At 48.4% G+C, this 21949-nt stretch overlaps 9 protein-coding genes across 9 annotated transcripts; 5 read left to right on the plus strand and 4 right to left on the minus strand. All coding sequences in view use genetic code 12, as the record gives it.

Moving 5' to 3' along the window:
• Positions 1–1466: 1466 nt before the first annotated feature.
• Positions 1467–3230, plus strand: ECM38 (Ecm38p; the record flags this gene model as incomplete). Its single annotated transcript, XM_025487810.1, has 1 exon — positions 1467–3230. One exon carries the CDS (start codon positions 1467–1469, stop codon positions 3228–3230), a length of 1764 nt encoding a protein of 587 aa, XP_025341618.1.
• A 254-nt stretch (positions 3231–3484) lies between these two features.
• CXQ85_004183 (uncharacterized protein) lies at positions 3485–5152 on the minus strand (the record flags this gene model as incomplete). Its single annotated transcript, XM_025487811.1, has 1 exon — positions 3485–5152. The coding sequence occupies one exon, from the start codon at positions 5150–5152 to the stop codon at positions 3485–3487; it is 1668 nt and encodes a 555-aa protein (XP_025341619.1).
• Positions 5153–5962: 810 nt separating this feature from the next.
• CXQ85_004184 (uncharacterized protein) lies at positions 5963–7417 on the minus strand (the record flags this gene model as incomplete). The annotated part of the gene is made up of 1 exon (XM_025487812.1): positions 5963–7417. One exon carries the CDS (start codon positions 7415–7417, stop codon positions 5963–5965), a length of 1455 nt encoding a protein of 484 aa, XP_025341620.1.
• A 2291-nt stretch (positions 7418–9708) lies between these two features.
• On the plus strand, positions 9709–10308 carry RDI1 (Rdi1p; the record flags this gene model as incomplete). Its single annotated transcript, XM_025487813.1, has 1 exon — positions 9709–10308. One exon carries the CDS (start codon positions 9709–9711, stop codon positions 10306–10308), a length of 600 nt encoding a protein of 199 aa, XP_025341621.1.
• A 178-nt stretch (positions 10309–10486) lies between these two features.
• On the minus strand, positions 10487–13048 carry CXQ85_004186 (DNA helicase; the record flags this gene model as incomplete). The annotated part of the gene is made up of 1 exon (XM_025487814.1): positions 10487–13048. One exon carries the CDS (start codon positions 13046–13048, stop codon positions 10487–10489), a length of 2562 nt encoding a protein of 853 aa, XP_025341622.1.
• A 1386-nt stretch (positions 13049–14434) lies between these two features.
• Positions 14435–16243, plus strand: CXQ85_004187 (uncharacterized protein; the record flags this gene model as incomplete). Its single annotated transcript, XM_025487815.1, has 1 exon — positions 14435–16243. One exon carries the CDS (start codon positions 14435–14437, stop codon positions 16241–16243), a length of 1809 nt encoding a protein of 602 aa, XP_025341623.1.
• Positions 16244–16653: 410 nt separating this feature from the next.
• On the plus strand, positions 16654–17574 carry PHB2 (prohibitin subunit; the record flags this gene model as incomplete). The annotated part of the gene is made up of 1 exon (XM_025487816.1): positions 16654–17574. One exon carries the CDS (start codon positions 16654–16656, stop codon positions 17572–17574), a length of 921 nt encoding a protein of 306 aa, XP_025341624.1.
• Positions 17575–17766: 192 nt separating this feature from the next.
• PIN3 (Pin3p) lies at positions 17767–18681 on the minus strand (the record flags this gene model as incomplete). Its single annotated transcript, XM_025487817.1, has 1 exon — positions 17767–18681. One exon carries the CDS (start codon positions 18679–18681, stop codon positions 17767–17769), a length of 915 nt encoding a protein of 304 aa, XP_025341625.1.
• Positions 18682–20355: 1674 nt separating this feature from the next.
• Positions 20356–21258, plus strand: ILV6 (acetolactate synthase regulatory subunit; the record flags this gene model as incomplete). Its single annotated transcript, XM_025487818.1, has 1 exon — positions 20356–21258. The coding sequence occupies one exon, from the start codon at positions 20356–20358 to the stop codon at positions 21256–21258; it is 903 nt and encodes a 300-aa protein (XP_025341626.1).
• Between the last annotated feature and the right edge of the window lie 691 nt (positions 21259–21949).

The following is a 21949-nucleotide window of genomic DNA, read 5'->3' on the forward strand; positions in this document are numbered from 1 at the left end:
GCGTTGGGGGCTGTAGGGTTGTAGGGTTGGGTAAGTGTAGGTTGTCTAGGAAGAGTGAAGAGGAACAGTAAAAGTCGATCAGAGGGTGATTATGATTCTAGGAGTTCTTGAAATGAAAGGATTGGAGTGTTTTGTCGTTTTCTTGTTCCAAAGTTACCGGCTGGTTTCTCTGGTGCTTCTGTGGTGACTGTTCTACGGCTTCTTTGCTAACAGAGTAGTACATCCACAGAGGTTAACGAAGCCAGTGTTCCTTCAACTTCCAGGCAACTAATGATTTCCTTTTCTCCCTTTTGAAGCCTTCTGGTCGTTTTTTCTTGATATTATTCCTGGTTCCCATATAATGTGTACTGGTAGAGTAGTACTGTTAGTCCTCCACCAGTATCATTCCATATGCCATTGAACGTTACCTGAAAGACAAGAAAACTACCAGAGGCATCAATTCACCTTATTAGAGCTTTTTTAGGGCATTCTTTCGCCCAATACTCGAAGTTGCCGGGACTAGTCAAGTTGGTAGTCAGCGTTTGCAGCCATTAAGTGGTACAACTACCCAGCCGCCTTTCCCTGGCAATGCCCTAACCAGAACGACAAATCAACCTTTGAATATCTCTTTTTCCATTGGAACCATTGGTTTTTTCCTGAACAGCCAGGGCTGCTTTTAGGTATACCTCTCTGTGGAACACTCGATACCAATACACCTATACTGAGTGTACACCAAGAAGCAACCAACCACAAGCAACCATGAACCTTATTATTCCCTCCAAAAAGAAACCCATCCAGTACCCTAACACGAAGCCTCTTTATTACCACCTCCCTTCAATTCACCCATACTTTCCATTCCTTCCAGTTCCCTCTTCCAGTCCTCCACTCACCAACTTCCATTCCCACCTTCCACCACACCAAACCACTAAAACCCAATTTTCCTAATATTACTTCCCTCTTCCATTCACCCAAAGCCCCCTTCTTCCACTTCCTCTCCCTCCACACCCTCCAAACTGACCCAAGCCTCTCGCTTAGACCTCTTATCCTCAAAATGCAACGTTACAGTGAAAAACCACCAATTCCCCAAACTTGCCAATTCCCGAAACTCCCCAAACTTCCCAACTCCCCAAATCTCCCAATTCAAATCCTCCTACCAACCCACCCCTACCTTCTTCATCTCCATTAGTCGAAATCTCCGACCCTGTCCTCGGCACTCGGCTCGCTTATCGGTTCTCGGGCCGACGCACCAGAACCATCGAGGTTTCTCCACGCCAGCACCCACAAACTACCATTTAAAAGTGTCATAGCCACCCCCTCCTCCCCAGTAACCCCTGGTACCCTTTTTCCCGAGTCTCCACGACCCAAACTGCCCAAAACACGCCTCTTCCTCTTATCTCTCACGTGACGCGGAATCATACGGCTGGCCCAACCCCACAAAATCACCATTTTCCACTTCCTCCCAACTACCACTTCTTCCTTACTTCATCATGTTCTCTCGTTTCAACTCCAGACGCTCCACCGTCTACTCCACCCAGGGCATGGTCGCCTCCACCCAGCCGTTGGCCAACGCTGCAGGCATCAAAGTGCTTGAACAAGGCGGTAACTGTGTGGACGCTTCAGTAGCTGTTCTGGCGGTTTTGTGTGTGGTTGAGCCCAGCTCGACGGGCGTGGGAGGCGACTGTTTTGTGCTTTATTATGATAAGCAAAAGAAATCCGTCCAGGGTTTGTCGGGGCACGGGAAACTGCCCAAGAAGCTTGACATAGATGTGGTTAGGGCGACTGAACCTGAAGTGAAGGGTCCTCGGTTGCCATTGACCAGTGTCCATGCTGTGACTGTTCCAGGGGCTATTTGTGGGTGGATAGATGCTGTGGAGAAATGGGGGTCGGGGAAAGTGTCGTTGCAGGAGATTTTGCAGCCGGCTATTGACTTGGCTCAGAATGGGTTTGCAGTGTCTTCAATTGCTGCTCATATGTGGCGTAATGCGCTGGAAAAGTTGGTTAAACAGAGTGGGAAAAACGCAGAAACGTTTTTGAACGCCGACGGGTCGTTCTGTAAGGCTGGCGATGTGTTTACCAACAAGCCATTAGCTGAATTGTTGCTGAAGGTTGCTAAGGAAGGCAAGAAAGGTTTCTACGAGGGCGACGTGGCCCACGAAATCGTCAAGAAAATCCACGAAAAGGGTGGCGTCATGGAATTGGACGATTTGGCTGAGCACAAGTCTGAGGACGTGGAGCCTTTGAGTATGGACTTTGAGGGAAAGTACCTCTGGGAAATTCCACCCAGCGGCCAGGGAATCGTTGCTCTTTTGGCTATAGGGTACATCAAAGAGCTTGCCAAAGTGAAGCATATTGATTTGCGTTCGTTGAAACACAATTCGGCTGAGTACTTGCACTTTGTCACTGAAGCAGTCAAGCTTGCTTTCTACGACTCTGAAGAGCTTGTGGCAGATATCGAGTTCCACCCAGAAATCGACTACAAAAAGGCTCTCACCGAAGAAGCGCTTGCCAAAAGAGCCAGCTTGATCAAGAGAGATTCTGTGTTGCACCGTGAACAAATCGAAGGTGAACATGTAACCGGGCCGGTCCCCAACCCCATGTACAAAGCAGATACTGTTTATTTTACAGTCACAGACAAGGACGGCAACGCATGTTCGTTTATCAATTCGGTTTTTTCTTCATTCGGAACAGGCATTATTCCAGATAAGTACGGGTTCTCTCTCCAGAGCCGTGGCGCCAACTTTAACTTAACTCCAGGCGCCATCAACAGCTTGGAAGGCGGTAAGAGACCGTACCACACAATCATTCCATCGCTTATCACGGAACTCACCGATTCTCAGCAGCACGAGCTCTACGCTTCTGTAGCTTGTATGGGAGGATGGGCCCAGCCTCAAGCACATGTCCAGATCATGTTGAACATGGTTCTTTTTGGTTTTGATGCCCAGGAGGCACTTGACGCTCCACGGTTCTGTCTTGAACCAAACGAAGAGCACAGACACTTGGACGTGGGTAAGGGTTCCTGGGGACCTGTTTCCACTCCTCATACGCTTGTGAAGCTTGAAGAAGGTATTGATAAGGAGGTTGTGGAGGAATTGCGCCAGATGGGCCACTGTGTGGAGTATGTGACTGGCTGGGAAAGAGGAGTCTTTGGCAGGTCTCAGTGTATTAAGAACTCGTCTAAGGATGGCAGAGTTGTGTGGTCTGGAGGTTCTGACCAAAGAGGTGACGGAGCCGCCGCCGCCCAAATCTACTGATCACCGAAGGGTTTGTCTGGTGGTAGAAACCCGAAGGCCACCCGAAGGGTTTCTGCTACTGATGGAACTCTTGTTTTTCTGCTTCTGATGGAACCCTTGTTTATCTGCTACTGATGGAACCCTTCTTTATCTGCTACTAGAAACCCTTCGGTTTCAACCCTTCGGGTTTCAACCTTCGGGTGTTGAAATCCTAAAGTTTATTTTCCTAAATCGAAAAGTGGTATATTACAGCCAGTGTAAGAAATGAAAAGCGCTTAGAAAAGAGCCATGATCAAGCCAATCACATTCACCTTACCAGTGAAAATGGCAATGACAAAGTCAATCACAAGCTTGACGTAGCTGGAGTTGCCAATAATGTCAGCAGCAACGCTCCAGATAACTCCAGACTTGAGAAGAGAGTTCAACAAAATGCTGAACGTCACAATGTTGTTGTCCACAAGGTACTTGACCAACTTCTTGTCGAAACCAAACCAGTCAGAGTCGGTCAAGGCGTTGTAGATGACGTTGATGGCAAGACCAGACTTCTGCAAGGACTCAGCAATCTCTTCCACGTTGGAGTCGGTACCAATGAGTCTGATCATCTGCTGGTACACAGAGTCCCAGATATCACGCTTCTCGAGCTCGCTAAGGCCTTCAGAACGCTTGACAATCTCTTGCAACTGTTCAGTCATGGCGTCAGCGTGACGCTTAAGAAGCTCTTCGTCGTGAACAAACTCTTCCACGTCTTCACGCTTGAAAAGGCTTCCAAGGCCTTCTACAAGCGAAGAAACACCGCCAGATGGAGTAGATGGAGAAGCAGTGCCTGTTGGAACAGCAGAACCGGCTGGGTCAGCTGGAGCAGCAGAAGTAGCAGCGTCACCAAGGTCAATTGGGTCAGCAGAGGCAGCAGCTGGAGCACCGGCAGCAGCTGGAGCAGAAGTAGCAGCTGGAGAGCCAGCAGCAGAAGAAGTTTTGGAGCTAGCGCCTCCAAGACCACCCAAAAGACCGCCCAAAAGGCCACCAGAACGAGAGCTGGTTGGAGAAGCACCAGCAGCTGGAGCAGAGGCAGTTGGAGCAGCAGAACCAAGAGCGCCAGCTGGAGCAGAAGAAGCAGAGCTGGAACCAGAGCCAGAACGGCTGCCGCCGCCCAACAAGTTACCCAAAAGACCACTAACAAGGCCACCGCTAGAACCACCAGAAGAAGAACCAGTGCTGGTGCTTGGGCTGGAGCTGGTTGGAGAAGAAGACGAGCCGCCAGTGAGACCGTTAAGAAGACCGCCAAGGAGTCCACCACCGCTGCCGGATGTGGAGTTGGAAGAACCAGAGCCTGAACGAGAACCTGAACTGCCGCCAGTGAGGCCACCAAGAAGGCCAGAGATCAAGCCACCGCCAGAACCACTAGAAGTGGAATTGGACGAGCCAGAACGGCCGCCGCCAATACCGAAAATACTGCCGATTCCACCAAGAAGACCACCAAGAAGACCACCGCCAGAGCTAGAGCCGCTGGAAGTGGAGTTGCTGTCGCCCTTGTAGTACTTGACGAAATCAGTCAAACCATCAATGACCTCGTAGTGGGTCAAAATCAACAAAACCAAGTCGAGCGCCAAGCCAGACTCGTCTGCAACCTGCAACAAGTACGTCAAGTTCTTTTCTTCCACCAAGTTGGCAATAAACTTGACTATCTGGTCGTTGATGCCTGGAGTACGAATGGCAGCCTTAACGAGCGTGATACCGGTACCTGTTTTGTTCAAAGAAGTAAAGAAGGACGTGAGCAAGGCATTGTCTCTCTTGTCCAAGGGCGAGACAAGCGCAGGGGAGTATTCTTCGTCCAGACGAACGTCAAAGTCTTGTCTGGCTCTGAGGCCTTGTAACTCGATGGGCAAAGCCGTCGAGAAGGATAAAAGACTGAAGAGTGCAACGAGCGGGAGGAAGACGAACTTCATGTTTGGATACAGAAGAGGGTAGGAAAAATTGGGGGATTTGGCCGTTTCTTATAAGCTGGTTCCAGAGGTGAATGGTTATATTTTCGCAGCCAAAAAAGGCCCATGCGGGTTCTGCGTGTCCTGCAGGCAATGTTGACACTATTCCCCAATCAGGCAAAGAACCCTCCACACGGCGAACTCTTTTTTCCTAGTTTGGTAAAGTACCTGTCCTCGTGCAGATTGGGGTGCATGACTGAAATCTCGAAACCTTCTACGGGTGTTTTCCCTTGGGGCGGGCTTAACCAGTAAGCCTTGGTATCAGAAAAACATCCCAACATGGTTATTTGGGTGCTGTTGGGTGGAGCCTCGTTTTGGGGAGCCCCAGGCGGATTCCATAGAGATATGGGACATTTCAGTGAGAAATCATCAGAACATCCAAAGAGACACAGAGGTGATTTCTCGTAAATCAGCGCCATCAGCAACCACAAAGACGACTTACGACGGTATCCCCGCAACAGGTCTTGGCCCTATCCAGACAAGTCAGACATTGACAAATCGACAAAAGGAGAGATTGCACACCGTAAGCAGTAAGCGAGGCGAAACGCACAAGCCTCGTAGATTCGTCCGTTTTAGGGTAAAACCCATCGCTAAGGGTTATTCTAGGCAATCCTCCTTTTCCCTGTGATCTACCAGTCTGGAAGGTCTTCTCCATACGGAAACTCTCTCCAGATCTCTCCATCTACAGATCTTGCTCTGATCATAATAGGTATTATACATAGAAGCCACAGCCGTACCAACAGCCAGAAACGCAAATCACACATTCCTCGACTCCTAGGCAAACAAGGCCCGAAGCAAGCCAAGGAGGTTCACGTCGCCAGTGAAAATCCCACGGACAAAGTCAATCACGTTTCTGACATACGTAGTGTTACCAAGAATAGATCCCACAGTGCTCCAGATAACGCCAGAGCTCACAAGGGCACCCATCAACTCAGAAGTGTCAAGAAGCCCTTCGTCGCTAAGGTGGTCGATCAAGCGGCCGTTGAAGGTGTGCCATCTGGAGTCAGTCAAGGCATCGTGGATAACGCTGATTCCAAGGCCAGACTTCTGGAGAGAGATCATGAGGCCAAGCGACGACGACTCTTCCTCTTCCATGATCGACATGCCTTCTTCGTAGGCAGCAGTAAAGTCGCCATGTTCTTCTTCGTGGTCGTCGTCCTGGCGCTTGGCAAGCTGCACTATTCTCTCCACGAGCTCGTCGCTTTCACGCTTGAACGTCTCGTCGTCCATCTCACGCTTAAAGAGGGACGAGACGTCAGAAGCAAGCGAGGCAAAGCCTCCGGAAGTGCCAGAAGAAGTGGATTCGGATTGGGCGCCAGTGGCTGAGGCTGCTGCTGCTTCGGCAATAGAGACAGCGTCTTTGTCGGCAGCGTCGTCGTCTGCAGCGTCTGGGAACTCGACGTTGGAGAAGTCAGCAGTCAGGGTGGATCCAGAGGCGGCTGGAGAAGGTGTAGTTGCAGAGGAAGATGTAGTTGCAGGAGAAGCAGAGGCAGAGTCACCGCCAAGCTGGCTTAAAATGCCAAAGACGTCGGAAGCGTCGCCAGAGCCAGATTCGGAGCTGCCAGCGGAGCCAGTGGAGTTCAAGCCTGTGCTGGAACCCGAGCTAGCGCCAGCGCTGCCAAGGCCACTGAAAAGACTGGAAAGGCCACCGCTAGAACTAGACCCTGACGTTCTTGCACCGCCAGAGCCTCCAAGAAGACCAAACACGCTGGACAAGCCACTGGTGGAAGTAGAGTTGGAAGACCCACCGCCGCCAAAGAGGTTACCTGTGATAAACCTGATAAGACCAAGAATCAAACTGCCAGACTGGTTTGGGTCGGTGTCTCTATAGTAATGAGTGAATTCAGTTACTCCATCAATGACTTCAAAGTGGGTCAAGATCAACATCACCAAGTCAAGAGCAATGCCCGACTTGTCGGCGACCTTCAACAACTCCTCCAAGCCTTCTTCACGGATCAAGTCGGCGATTCTTCTGATGATCAGAGTGTTGATACCAGGCGAGTTTGCAGCGTTTCTCATGAAGAACACTCCAGCACCGGTTCTGTTCAACGAGGCAAGGAAGTTGGTGAGTCTTTCGTTTTCCCTCTTCTCCAACAGCAAGGTGTCTTCAGAGACGTCTCTTTGAATGTAGAGATTAGAGACGGCAGCGCCATCTTGAACAATGGGCAAAGCAGACGAGAAGGACAAAAGACTGAAAAGTGTAACGAGTGGAAGGAACACAAACTTCATTCTGGGTGGTTTTTTGGGGGGAACAAGAAGCGAGAGAGATGGGAAAACCGGCTCTCTTATAGCCCCAGTCCGGAGCAGTTGTGGACAGAGAACCTTATTTGCCAAGCTACTCTGGTTGTTCATGATAGAGGTGGTGAGTGTGTTTGAAGAATGGTGATATTTGCAGCCATATGCGGGTACTGCATACAAGGTTTGACAGAATTACCACAAAGGGCAAAGATCGAGTAACCGCGAGACCCTTTTTCCCCGATTGGGAAAACATCCCATGCACCTAAAGTATAGAGGATCTGGCAAACTTCGATATTTTCCTGGTTTTCCACATACAAAATGACGAAACCACCCGTCCAGCTAGCGAGCGTCGAATGAGAAGCCTCTGTTTGTTTTTTCCCGCCACTTTTCGGTGGCTTTTCAAGGCTTAAACAGTGATATTTAGTTCAAGTGCTCAAGTCCAATACACCAACAAGAAACACCGTACGACGGACGATTGGGGTGTTTTTTCTTAGCCAGGTAGAAGGTGCCATTGAACAAGAAACGAAGAAACCGGCAGTTTCTGGGGTCAATAGGCCAAGGCAGAGAACACTCCTTCAAAGGGTAAGCCATGAATTAACCACAAGTTGTATTGGTTGTTCTCTTCAAGAACACCTGGAAAGGCCCTGGAACCTCGTGACGTCAGGTAAGGTGGCTTTGGTTACTACATTCCACGGAATCCACCGAGAGCCAATGTATAGGCCCATTGATCCACCGTGCACTAACCTTATTAAGAAGAGCTAAACGAGGCGTTGGCAAGCGTTGCTGGAACTTGTGGTAATTGCAAAGTGCATCTATTTCGACTGTTAAGTATGAGCTTTTACCGTTTTGGGCTAGCATTAGGTAGTAGTCATAATGGCCAGAAGAGGAGCCCTTTTCGAGCCAAGACCGGTAAACGACATGAACGACATGAAGAGACCAAGAAAAAAGTACAAGAAACAGCAAAGAAAGGGTCCTGGGCGGCTGAACAGAACCCCTTTTTTTTGCCAGTGTAGACTCCAGATTGGGCAAATTGGTCAACGGCTGGTAGCCCAAGAGTAGTAAGAAAAGTAGTGGTTTTGGATGAATGTGGTTTTTTGGAGGTGAATATGGGTTGTTTTTGGAAGGAGAAGAAGTTTGTGGGGAAGAAGGTGTTTTGTTTTGGTGGTTTTGTGGTGAATTGGAGACTGTTGGTGGTGTTTGACGAGACTTATGCTTGTGAGAAGTGACGGTTTGGAACGACGGCGAGGAAGGGTGCTGATGGGTAATTTGGGGTGGAATTGGAGTACTTGGAGGTTTAAAAGGCAGTTTGAGAGGTATTTTGACTGTTTGGTTCAAAGATTGGGTTTAGAGTTATGGGTTCTCGTCTAGAAGTATTTGGCGTTGGAGGGTGGGTTTGACGGGGCTCTAATGGCAGGGAAATGGCTGATATGGGTCAAGGAAATTAGTGATATCTAAAAGAAAAAAGTATGAATCACATTTACTGCCTTAAGCTGTGAGTCAGTGTTGGTTTCATGGGGTTCCTGGAATGGGTGCAAAATGGATACACATCCACACTGAAGCCTCTGGAAGCTTCTAGCCGAGGAAAAGAACAAAACTCACATTTAACTAAAGCTCCCTGGCAGCTCCCAAAGAAAATAGAAGTACCTGGATACTCTCCAACTTTAAAGGTTCACCTAACCAGTGCATACCATAGAAGCATCCACAGTTCCAGCCAATTCCTTCCCCAGACTTCCAGCACCTCCCAAACACCCCAAGTACCTTAAAGAGCACCATAACTTCCCAGAAACTCCAATTCAAAAGTTCCCTACCAACTAATAATTCCCCCCACGAACTCTCCATTTTCCTACCATTAAACCTGGCATACCCCAATACAACTCCTCATCCACGCCCAAAACACGTACAAAAAACGCCAACCCTCGTTCCTCCAACCACCTTTATCCTCCCCCAAACCTTCTCCAGCCTCCACTGGCCCTTCCCAGGCTTCCAGTAAAGCCTCTTCAGTCCCCATACTTAAGCCCAGCCAGCCTTCACCGAGCACTCCAAATACCCCCACGTAACTCCACCAAACCACCTCCAAAACCACCCAAAAAGCACCAAACCCACCACCCACTCAACCTCCACCTTACAAATTCCCCCAAAAATACTTTCTTCGTCTCTGGCTGCCCAAATCATCCCACTTCCTGATACTTGTGGTGTACGGGTTTCCCACATACCCGTCCCGTCATGTAACTTCCCAGATCAACCAATCCACCTCCAACACCTCCCCCCAAATATCCCTAAACATGTCTGCAGAAGACGATTTGGTGCCCGAGAGCGTCGAAGGCTACACCGTAGGCGAAAAGAAGACCATTGCCGAATACACAAAACTCGATGCCGAGGATGAGTCGCTTGCCAAGTGGAAAGCGTCCTTGGGGCTTTCAGCAGAAGGGCTGGCTTACCCAGTCAAGGCTGGCGATAAGAGAACAGTGGTGATTGTGGAAATGGCATTGACGTTTCCTGAGGACAAGGCGCTTGAGCTGATTGTCATTCCTTTGGAAGATGCCAGTGGGAACACCATCAATAAGGATATCAAGTTTTCCATTAAGGAGAAGGCTGTGTACGAGTTGCACATCAAGTTCCGGGTGCAGCACGAGATCATTACTGGGTTGAAGTACTTGCACTCGGTGAAGAAGGCTGGGATCCGTGTGGAGAAGATTGAAGAGCCATTGGGGTCGTATGCGCCTAACACCAAGGAGAAGCCTTTCTACGAAAAGTCTTTGGGTGCTACGGAGGCTCCTTCGGGGATGTTGGCCAGGGGCGGGTACTCGGCGACGACGAAGTTTGTTGACGACGATAAGACCGTGCACTTGAGCTTTCCCTGGTCGTTCCAGATCACCAAGTAGACGCTCAGGGTCTACGATAAACAGGACATTCGGGGCGCCAAGCTACCAACAGCTTCCAAGCGGTGGCCCCTCTGGTCTCCACATTCGCTAAATATGGAGTTAGAGTTTCAGTATGAAAAATCTATAGGACTTTGAGCGTCATGTAGGTACTCATGCAAGTGAAGGCTGCCTGCCAAGGCTACCTCGTGCCCAAACGCTTCTTGCTTTTGGGTCTGGATGGAATGTAAGTAGGTGCTCTTTTGACGCCCAGCGAAACAGTTATTGACGTTTCTGGTTTGGTTCCTGGTGCTGTCTGTGGAGCAAACGATGGGTTTGGACGTGGAGGACGAAACAGCCCTGGCGTCATTGTTGCGTTAACTGCTGGTTTATCCCATTTCTGGGAAACACCCATTGACCGCTGGTTCAAGAAATTAAGCGACGAAGGGGCTTTCTTCAGTGAAGGTTTCACGTCTCTGGCGGTGCTGAATTCCACAGAATAGTCGTTGTACTTGGTATTTGGTGTTTCTTTGTCTTCACCACGGAACTTTTCTAGAACCTCGGCAACGCTTTCAACCTTCTCTTTGCCTAGCAAAGTGTATAAATGCTCCAAGGCCTGGGCATCTTTAAAGTGAAGCCTTGTTTTGTGCTTTTTGGTTATTCCTTTTAGGAATCTCGAAACGCTTTCTATTCCTCTCCATTTCCCATTACTTGGGCCATCCACATACGAAGAAAGAAGAAGCAACGCTTTGGCACGCGTAACTGCAACGTAGAAGCATCTTCTTTCCTCATTCACCGACTCTTCATCTGTCATGGCAAAAGACGCTGGAAGGAGCCCTTCAGAAACGCCAGGAACAAACACAACTGGCCATTCAAGGCCCTTGGCGCCGTGGATCGTGGAAAGTGCAACTTTGGGTATACTTTCCTGGTCGTTCAGCTCGGGGTCTGTATCGAAGAGTCTTACCGATGCAATAAACGTCTGGAGAAACGTTTGGCCAGATACTTCGATCTCTGTGGGAACAGGTTCTTCTCCATCTTCAAGGTAATCAGGAAGGTAGTCTTCTTCTGGCATCTGGTAGTCAAGAAGCTGGCTTTTCACTTCCATAACGTTCAAGTCACAGTCCACATTTTCCACAAACTCTTTCTGGATCCCTGACTGAACGTACAAGTCCATAAAGACCTTCTCGAGCCGGGAAGACATGTCTGAGGCGCCTTCTATATCGTCTGGCAACAACAAACGGCACTTTTCTATAAGTCCAAGGAACCCTTCAAGACTTTTTCTCATTTTGGGGCCCAAAGAAGACGAAATTTGACCAGTAGACAAGTTTTGGAGTGTCCTGAACACCAGACCGTCTTCACCCTGCTTTTCAATCTGTGCCTCCAACTCAGCTATCGCTTTAGGACCAAACCCTCTTTTTGGGAAATTCACACATCGAAGAAAGGCTATACGATCGTTATCGTTGGCCACGCACCGCAAGTAGTCCATCATGGCAACCACCTCTTTACGTTCCCAGAACGCTCTTCCTTTAACCATAAAGTACGGTATTTTCTTCCTTGCAAGCTCTGTCTCGATAGCTCGTGTTTGGTACGCTGACCTCACAAGAATGGCACAGTCTGAGTGTATGAAATGGGGAAGGGTCATGATCTGTTTGATCCTGGAAGCTACCCAAGCAGCTTCTTCTTCAGACGAGTTGAAGTTACTGTAAACAGGCTCAATGGCACATTCAGATTGTGACCGAAGCGTCTTGACAGCTCTACCAGCCTGCTGGTGCATGAGCGTTTCAGAAAGACTAAGAATGCCAGGCGTTGATCTATAATTCTCCTCGAGGGTGATAACACGCAATTTATGCTTCTTGTAGTGGTCTTTCATTTTATCGAAATTGACGCTCTGGGCGTTTCTGAACGCGTAGATACTCTGGTCTGGGTCTCCAACGATGGTAACGTTATTCTGGAGCTCCCTGTCTGTTAAACTGCCCTTGGCGAAATGGTACATGAGCTGGAGCTGGATCTCGTTTGTATCCTGGAACTCGTCCACGAGCGTATGCTCAATATAACTGAGAACAGGGTACTTTGAAACGATCCTGTGGCAGTAAAGAAGACAATCGTCAAAGTCCAAAAGCTTGTTAGCAGTCAACCTATCCTGGTAAGCCGAGTAGACGATATGTAGAAGCTTATTCTGCTGAATCTCTCGTTCATAGTCTGTCGGTAGTAGACCCCTAGATTTCAACGAAGAAATGCCCTTGACGAGCTTTTTCGGGTCAAGACCTCTATACTTCTGATCATCGTTACCACTCTTATACGGTAGCTTCACCAACTCATCTAGGCCATCTATAACGTCCCATTTATCATCCCCAAGGCCCAAAATCGCCTCGTTCAACACCTGTTTAGCGTCCCGATCGTCCGCAATACTAAACCCAGCCAAATCAAGCCTCGATCCGTGTTTCTGGATGATCCTATAGCATATACTATGGAAAGTACCTATAAGAAGCTTCCCCACGGCTATAGACGTGCCCTTCAAAAGCTCCCTTAGTCTTTCCAACATCTCGTTAGCAGCCTTTTTCGTAAACGTCGTGACAATGATATTTTCAGGCGAGATGTCCTCGCTCAAGAGAAGGTAGGCCACTCTGCCCACAAGCACGGTAGTCTTTCCAGTTCCTGGGCCCGCCACGATCTGGAGAATGCCTGACGCTGGCGCCTGAACGGCCTGCCGTTGTCGTTCGTTGAGCCCTTTGTATACTTTGCCCAAGATCTCTCGAGCCAGCATGGATGGTGGATGGTGGTGGGGAGATGGTAGTGGAAAGTTGTTTGTTGATATTCGCGATGACCAGAGGACGAGTCTAGAAGGGAGAGGGAGGTAAGGTGGGTTGTTGATTTAAGGATATTAGTTTAAATTGGGAGTCTTTTGGAGAAGAGGGGTGGGGATTTGGTGTTGGTTTGGAATTGGGATTGGAGTTGAGTGGTGGTTTGGAGGGAGGTGGTTAAGTACTGCCATTTCGCAGCCATTCATGGAAGGTAGTATGGTGACCAGGGAACGTCAATGGGCAGTACAAAGAGTGAAGAGGTGGTATTTGGTGGTTTTTTAAGTTTATTGGGATTATTTGACTACTCTAGGGTCTTTTTATGGAGATCTGAAGACGGTTTGTTGACATAGTTAGTGTACTCTGCTGGCTGGATTAAGTATGGTAGAGTTTATGGGAGTGCTGAAAGGACATATGTATTTCACTCCAGATGAAGCTTTTCCTGAAATTAAGAGTTTCTGTGGTTTCTAGTGGACTACTAGAATACGAAAAAAATGACATTTTGCCAAATCCATGGAGGTTTGTCTCAATTGGTGGACACTCTTCTGTCTCAGTACTGGAACATCCAGGGTCCACCCAGCAACCCAGTCCACCAATAATATGTACTAGAGAAGTAGCAATGGGTACTTTCTTGAGTCTGCGGGTCATCATATTCCTCTGGGATCAATCACTTTACATTTCTCTTGAATTCCTTGGTTCTTAGGTTACAGCTCTTCCAGTACTGGTGGTACTACAGTAAAGACTCCAATCAGACACTCAGACAACGGTACATTCTTTACATAAAAAGACCCCAAACTGACTCAATTACCTTCCATATCATTCTAGCCAGCCAATTCCACCTTAGAAATACAACCCCTCTTCAAACACACTGATACTATCTATGTCACCAGCTGCCTCATATACACTTACCTACCATACTCAATACATCCAGACCAGCCAGAGCAACACCACACATTTCCCACCAAAACCAACAAAACCACCAAAACCAAACCCACCATCCACCTTAATTGCCATAAAAACAAACACTTTGACCTTTTTCGTATTTTTCAGTCTTTTCAGTCTCCCTCTACTTTCCCTCCATCTTCTCACTCCCATACATAACACCACTTGACCACCAGCCACCACCAGCCACCAACCATCCCATCCCACCGAACCCCAAAAACCTCAACCCACCCTTCTTTGACCCACCATCTTTAGATAATCCCATAAACCACCATTTCCCTCTCGCTCCTTCCTCTACCCATCACTCAATCCATCCACCTCTCTCCCTCCGCATTTTGCAACCGCGGTATATCAACTACAACTGCAACTGCAACTACAACTAACAACCACCACTTCACGCCCCACCCTCCATGTGGGCACTCTTCCTCCTCCCGCTATGCCTCGCTCTCGAGTCGAACTGGCCAGACTTGTCGCCCAGAGCCGACCAGGCCATGAGGGCTGAAAGAGACATCTCCCTGGACATTCCTATAGATCAACATACACCGTTTGGCATCTCGGCCAATAGGGTGATATTTGATGTTCAGGGGTACAATACGGGCGCTTTGTCGACCTTACAAACAGCTCTAAACGTGGGCATCAACTCGATCATGCTAGATATGTACTGGAACGAGTATACGGGGCGCTGGCAGCTCTGTCCTGCTCCTATTCCAGAGGATGCCACGACCAACCGGTCAGAAACGGTGAATGTGTCGTGGAAGGGCAAGCAGTATAAGTGCCAGCCTGGGTTTAGCGATATGGACGTTTATGTGGCGCTACGAGACTACCTAAGACTGTCCAATATTGAAAGCCGTGCTAATGTGGTTCAGATGATCTTGAACTTGAAGCTGATCCATAACGATACGGTCGTGGTGCCTAGGAACACTACAAACTCTACGGTTAGTGATCTGGAAGATTCTGTGTCTACGGGAACGACCCTTCAGCTGCCGCAATATATGGAAATCGGAAACGCTTCCTTGTCGAGCCTGCTCTCCGTGCTAGGGTCGTTTATTTTCACTCCAGCAGAGTTGGGAATGACCAGCCCGCTTAATAATACCATTACTTACGATGACGACTTCCCTACACAGAAAGATTTCTTATACAGCTTGTATAAGCGGACGTTTGCAACTGCCATTACGCCTGAGTTTGTTAATACCACCAAGAGCTATAACATCACGGCCCTTGACGCCAACCTTATTTATTTTTACGACCTTTTCAACTTCACGCTTGAGGAAACCAGTGAAGGCGTGCTAGATGCGTGTCTGAGACGACGGAATGGCGAGTATAACACTAATTTTTACACTGATAGAGTGCTGTTGTCGAAGTTTCGGACCCTTATAGACCACGACGGGTCAGCTTTTACTCCAGAAAAGGCTCACAAGGCACTTCAATGTGGGTATATGCCTATTCTTAATGCTACCAAGTATCCTATCAACAACAGAACTAATCTTACTGGCGAGTATCCAGGACGTGTGATCAACGACTACATTCCATATGCGTGTTGGTCATGGGCGCCTTTTGAGCCAGATAGCACATTCACAAACGATACGAGAGCTGCTCTTGAAGCACTGGATTTACAGCCTCGTGCTGATGGTGATGACAACGAGGACCTGAACCAGCTAGGTGCTGACGATGACCCTGAATGGCAAGAAACAGCACTTTCTCAGGTTGCTGAAAAATGTGTAGTCATGAAACATACGGGCTGGGCAGTGGAGAACTGTTACAACAAGTACCGTTTGGCGTGCAAGCATACCAGAAACCCGTTTGACTGGAAGCTTTCCGATGAGATTGCTCTGTACTTCAGTACCAACACTCCAGAATGCCCTAAGAACTATAAGTTTGGTATTCCACATCTGAGCACTGAGCAGCTTGCCCTTCAAAACTTCCTCAATGCTTCGCAAGTTCCTCGTCCAGTATGGATTGACATGAACGATATCACTATTCTGGGTTGTTTTGTGGATGGAGGACCGTATGCTGAGTGTCCGTATAAAAGGGCTGTTTCGACAGGTAACTTGATTCGACTGGTTGCGCCTTCGGCTGTGGTGGCTGTGGTGATTCTCATATTGATCTTTTTTGAACGTTTCTTCCTTCTGACGCCTGTTCACACGAATAGACGTCGTCACTGGAAGAGAACCATAAACCAGCACTACAAGAAGAATGACTACGAGGGTGTTCCATCGTAGGTGATTCCAGACCTCATTCTACCAAGCAGAAATGAAAGAACGATAGAAATCACTAAGGACATCTTTCCTGCTTTTCATGATATGTCTGGTTTTTGGTGAGGGTGTTTCAGGTCCAGTGCCTCCAGTTACCCACGCCTTCGGCCCCATTTTCCAAACAAAAACTACCTCAAAATAACCAACAACAACCCTTCACCCCACCAACACCCTCCAATTATCCACTGTCATACTTCCCATGTCTTCACTGGCGCCCTTTCTCCTTCTTTGCAACCACCCTAAAATGTCGCGCTACACCCACCACAATGTCGCATGTCGCGCCGTGAGGGCAACCCAAGTCCCATTTTCCCCTTTGCCATCTCTCAACCTCCACCTTATCCATCCAAATCCACCCTCCACCGTTTGCCCAATTCATCATGAGCGACCCTAATTGGCAAAGATTATCCAACGAATTGAGACGTCGTGCTGCCCAAGCCGCCCAATCCAGACCTGGTGGCGGCGGTGGTGTTCCTCCAAGAATGCCTGGTGGACTCTTTTCCCTCGGTGGAGTCCTCGCTGCCTCGGTAGCCATCTGGGCTGCTGGAAACTCTCTTTTCAACGTTGATGGTGGTCAGAGAGCCATTGTGTACTCTCGTTTGAGTGGTGTTCAGTCCCGTATTTACCCTGAAGGTACACACTTTGTGCTACCTTGGTTCCAGAGACCGGTTGTGTATGACGTGAGAGCCAAACCAAGAAATGTGTCTTCGTTGACCGGTACGAAGGATTTGCAGATGGTCAACATTACGTGCCGTGTGTTGTTCAAGCCGGACGTCATGGAATTGCCTTCGATCTACCGTACTTTGGGTAAGGACTATGACGAGAAGGTGTTGCCATCTATTGTCAACGAGGTGTTGAAATCCGTGATTGCCCAGTTTAACGCTTCCCAATTGATCACCCAGAGAGAAAAGGTTTCTAGACTTGTAAAGGAGAACCTCACGCGTCGTGCTTCCAAGTTCAGTATCTTGTTGGACGACGTTTCTTTGACATTCATGACATTTTCTCCAGAGTTCAGTGCTGCCGTTGAAGCCAAGCAGATTGCTCAGCAGGACGCCCAGAGAGCCGCTTTCATTGTCGACAAGGCAATCCAGGAGAAACAGCAATTGGTGGTGAAGGCTGCTGGTGAGGCCAAGTCTGCTGAGTTGATTGGTGAGGCTATCAAGAAGTCCAAGGACTATGTCGAATTGAAGAGATTGGACACCGCCAGAGAGATTGCTCGTATTTTGGCCAACTCGCCAAACAGAATCCTCTTGGACAACGACACCTTGTTGTTGAACACTGTTGCAGACACCAGGAAATGATGTACATAGTAAACGAACGAATGAAGCATTGAGCTGTGTAGGGAAGGGCATATCATGAGTCTACTGCTACACCTTCACTAGGAAACGAACCGATTGTACCTATAAACCAGGCGCTGTGCGCCAATACCAATATAAAAATGCAAATCAATATCTCTCAAGAAGCCGATATCTATAACAGCGTCTTGCTTACTCTTAGAAGATGGAGTTCACAATGTTGGAACCAATGGTGGCACCAGCACCAAAGATAGCGGCATTACCAAGCTTACCGCCGAACTTCTTGGCCTCCTCGTGGCCCCTGCCGTGGCGCAGAGGTTCAACCTGCTGCTCGTACTGCTGCTGCTGAACCTGTTGTTGTTGTTGCTGGGGATAGTAGTTTGTGGATTGTGGAGGATACTGGGCGTAGCCGCCGTACGAAGGCTGCATTTGCTGGCCCTGTGGCGATGGGTTGTATGGCTGTGGAGAAGCGTTGTACTGCTGGTACTGGGGGTAAGTTGGTTGTGGTACCACTTGGTCGTAAGGAGGAGCAGCAGGCGAAGGAACCTCTCTTGGTTCAAATCCAGCCTTTTCTTTACGGCCCAGTTCAAACTCCACGGCCGAAATCACCGAAACGTAGTTTGAAGGGAACACACCAGCCGTGTCTGGACCGTCAGACTGTTTATAGCCCTTCCACCAGTCCAGGGAAAGGTGTTCCACCACTGCCAATTTATCGTCCTTAGTCAAAGCCAAGTCGTCAGCCTCCTGAGGTTCGTAGTTGTACAACGCCTTACAGTAGCCAATAGGCTCTGCTGGTTTACGTGGAGGCACTCTAGCCAGGGAAGGATTAGAAGGAGGTGAGATATCGTCCTGGATCTTCAGTTTAGCAAGGTTCAGGGAGATTTCCTCGACTGAAGCTTCCTTGGCAGCTGGAGCCTCCTTGGCAGCTGGAGCAGCTGGAGCAGCTCCAGTAAGCTTCTCCACGCCCCAAGTGTCCATTCCCTTGGAGTAGCGTGGAGGAAGGGACTCCAGCAAAGCGGTCAAGAGCTTTTCGTCAATCACCTCAGAGTCATGGAGAAACTCCAACTCGGTACGGATGTTCATAAGCGACCTATTGATAAGTGCAGCCGACATTGTGTGGGGTAGTAGTTGGGAAGGTTCAGGAAGAAGAGTGATTCCGGATCGGTAGATAGTGGATTTGGTGATGGTCGGTGCGAAAAGAGGCGCTGCCGAGCCCACGGAAAAATGGTAGGGAGAGGGCCTAGGGAGAGGAAGTGGGTTTGGAGAGGAAGTGGTTAGGAGTCGTTTTGAATTGGATGGGAAAGGCTGGTTGGACTTTGGGTTTTGGGATTTTCCTGGTTAAGTTTGGTGGTTGGTGGTTGGTGGTTGGTGGTGGCTGTAAACCTACAGGGTTCTACAGATACTCGCAGACGAGGAGGAACAAGAGGGAGAAGAGGAAGGGAGATGGTTATGGTGGTGGAAAGATGGAATTGATAGAAATGGGGTGAAGTTTGTGAATTTGAGCTTTTGTGTTTTTTGAAGAGAATGGGTTTCAAGTTCGGTGAATGGTGTGGACTGGCTGGTGGCTGCATCTCCATAGTTAGTGGTCGTAGTTAGTAGTGGAGGAGAGAGAAAGAGGACAGTATGAACTACAGGGCACTTTTAAGGCATTGATGGACTTTTGGGAGTCATTATGTCTTCTTGTTTCTTTACAGTGTTCAATTGCTTCTTGTTTGTAATTCAAAGGCACTGACTGGTTATTGGTGTACTTGGTTCCTGAGATCTACTTATGGTTTATCGAGATCTGTCTTGTAAGACATGTAGATATGACACTGTAAAGAACCATTCTCTATCCATAACACCTTCTATACTGTTCACTTACTTACTGAATTGAAATTGAACATCTTTTGATTTCTCAATATAGTCTAATTGACGGAAATGGAAGGGGATGTCTGGTACGACCGTATAGTGGGCTCTTCGTACCCCAGAAGCCAAATCACGCCACTCAGACACTGGAGACTCCTCATCGTCGAAAGGTAGACGCTTCTCTTGCTTTTGACCTTGTTTAGATCTGAAAATGCTAAATCCCTGATTTTATAATGTAACTGGTGTTCACAGTTTACCTGATTACTCACCTTAGGTTTGCTAAAATGGCTGCGAAATCAAGATATACCAAATACTTACATTCTTAAAAGTCCCACCAAAAATCAAGATCTCAATGAAAAGTCATAAAGACGTCATTCTATATCAATTTCGGGGCATAGAACACCCTAGGCTCCCTATTTAAGCGATTTCCGGTTTCTGTGCCCTCTAAAGCCCATCACCTCAAATTCCATCCAACACTCATACTTAGCCAGCCTATAGCACTACATTCCACCAAAACAAAAGAAAAAAAAGACGAATAAAACTAACCAGGCTCTATATTTTCCTCCCTCCTAACCACTGCCAGCAGCTCCCTACAAAAGCACCCACCCACAACCAACTTTTCACTGCATCTTCACATTCACTACTACCAGCCTACCAGTCTCAGTTTGCACCCACCGTTATCCCCCACACCACCTCCAAAACACCCATAAAAACACCTCCAGCCACCACCCTAAGCCAAACCAACTACCCCAAACCCTCTTCCAACTACCTTCTTTCTCCCTACGGTATCCCTACGGGATCCCGTTTGTCCTGGCGTCTTCATGTCTGGAAAAAACCCGTGCACCCCTAAACCGGCCATCCGGGTCCTCAGCGAAAAATTATGATTCATCTTATCTTCAACCTCTTCAACTCCCCCACACTTCAACGCCAAAACTCCCAATTATGAGAGCAGCGCTTCGCCCAGGCCTTCCTGGCCGTTTGCTCCAGACAAGACTGAAAGTGCTGTCTTCTTCTACTTCTGCTTTGGCCTACAAGACCTTGCACAGAAACCTGAAGAGACCTCCGTTGCCTACTTTTGACACGCCCAACTGGTCTGCGGACGCTGCTGTTTCGTCGATTTTGTACGAGACGCCTTTCCCTAGTAAGGCTCCTAGAAAGCAGCATGTGCTCAACTGTTTGGTTCAGAACGAGCCTGGTGTGTTGTCTTCTGTTTCTGGTCACTTGGCTGCTAGAGGCTTCAACATTGACTCGCTTGTGGTGTGCAACACCGAGGTCAAGGACTTGTCTCGTATGACCATTGTGTTGGGCGGTCAGGATGCCGTGGTCGAGCAGGCCAGAAGACAAATCGAGGACTTGGTGCCTGTTTACGCTGTGTTGGACTATACCAACGCAGAGATTGTCAAGAGAGAGTTACTCTTGGCCAGAATCTCTCTTTTGGGCCCAGAGTACTTCCAGGAATTGATTGCTGCCCACAACTCCCACACATCTGACGGCTCTGCCGTGCCAGACTTGAGCGCTACCGAGTCTGAGTTCCACCCAAGCAACTTGCCTCCTTCTGAAGCCTTGAGACAGAAACACACCCATTTGCAGAACATTTCCGTGATCACCGAGAAGTTTGGCGGCCGTATTGTCGATATCTCAGACAGAAACTGTATCGTGGAAGTCAGCGCCAAGCCCTCGAGAATCAGCTCTTTCATTCAATTGTTGCAGCCCTTTGGTATTTTGGAGATCGCCAGATCTGGTATGATGGCGTTGCCCAGAACACCTTTGGACCTGAGCCACTTGGAAGACGATGCCTTAGACGCCAACGACATTGTGGACGCTTCCCAGTTGCCTCCAGGTTAATTTGTTTCACCTCTAAGTATGGAATCTTGTAAAAAGCGACGAACAAGGCTTTGTAGGTGTAGAGAATGCGGTTAGGTTTAGATGGAATGTAGACAAGAGCCCTGGGGCTTTCCACCACAGAGGCTAAGCTGAGAGAGGATCGACGCTGAAGCTGAACGAAAGCTTATCTGGAATGACAAGAGTCTAAAACGAGTTACCCTGTTAGTTGTATGGTACTAGGCACTTTCCATTGTAGAGTTGTGCTTATACTTCTTCAATAGAATCCGCCCAAATGCACCATACGTTGCGTCAGAACCTCCCACCAACCAACCAACACCTTCCCAAAGCAAACCAACCTCCAATCTCCCCTCTCCATATAAAATCACCAAAAGTACTTCCATAATATTTGCAAAAAACATGTATGCCGTGCATTTGACAGCGCGCCGCTTAAGCAATGCGCTTACAGCACCACATCAAGCCCATGCAACCGAAGAGCCCAGTATCTTGTGTTACAGATTAATCAAGACCATCTAGTCCAGCCAGTACCACAGAAAACCATCTCAGCACTCCGGGACCAGTTCTCTCAGGCTTGTATGCCCTATAGCCCGACGCACGTCAAGCGATGCCGTTTCTGGAAAACAGCGCTGTTTAGCAACCGTTAATGCCGATTCTCTTCTGTAACATAGCATGCCTGGCAACATAAAACCCGTAA

Source organism: Candidozyma haemuli (assembly GCF_002926055.2).
Source record: "Candidozyma haemuli strain B11899 chromosome Unknown G_2014730914, whole genome shotgun sequence".
In the NCBI taxonomy this organism is placed as follows: Eukaryota; Fungi; Ascomycota; class Pichiomycetes; order Serinales; family Metschnikowiaceae; genus Candidozyma; species Candidozyma haemuli.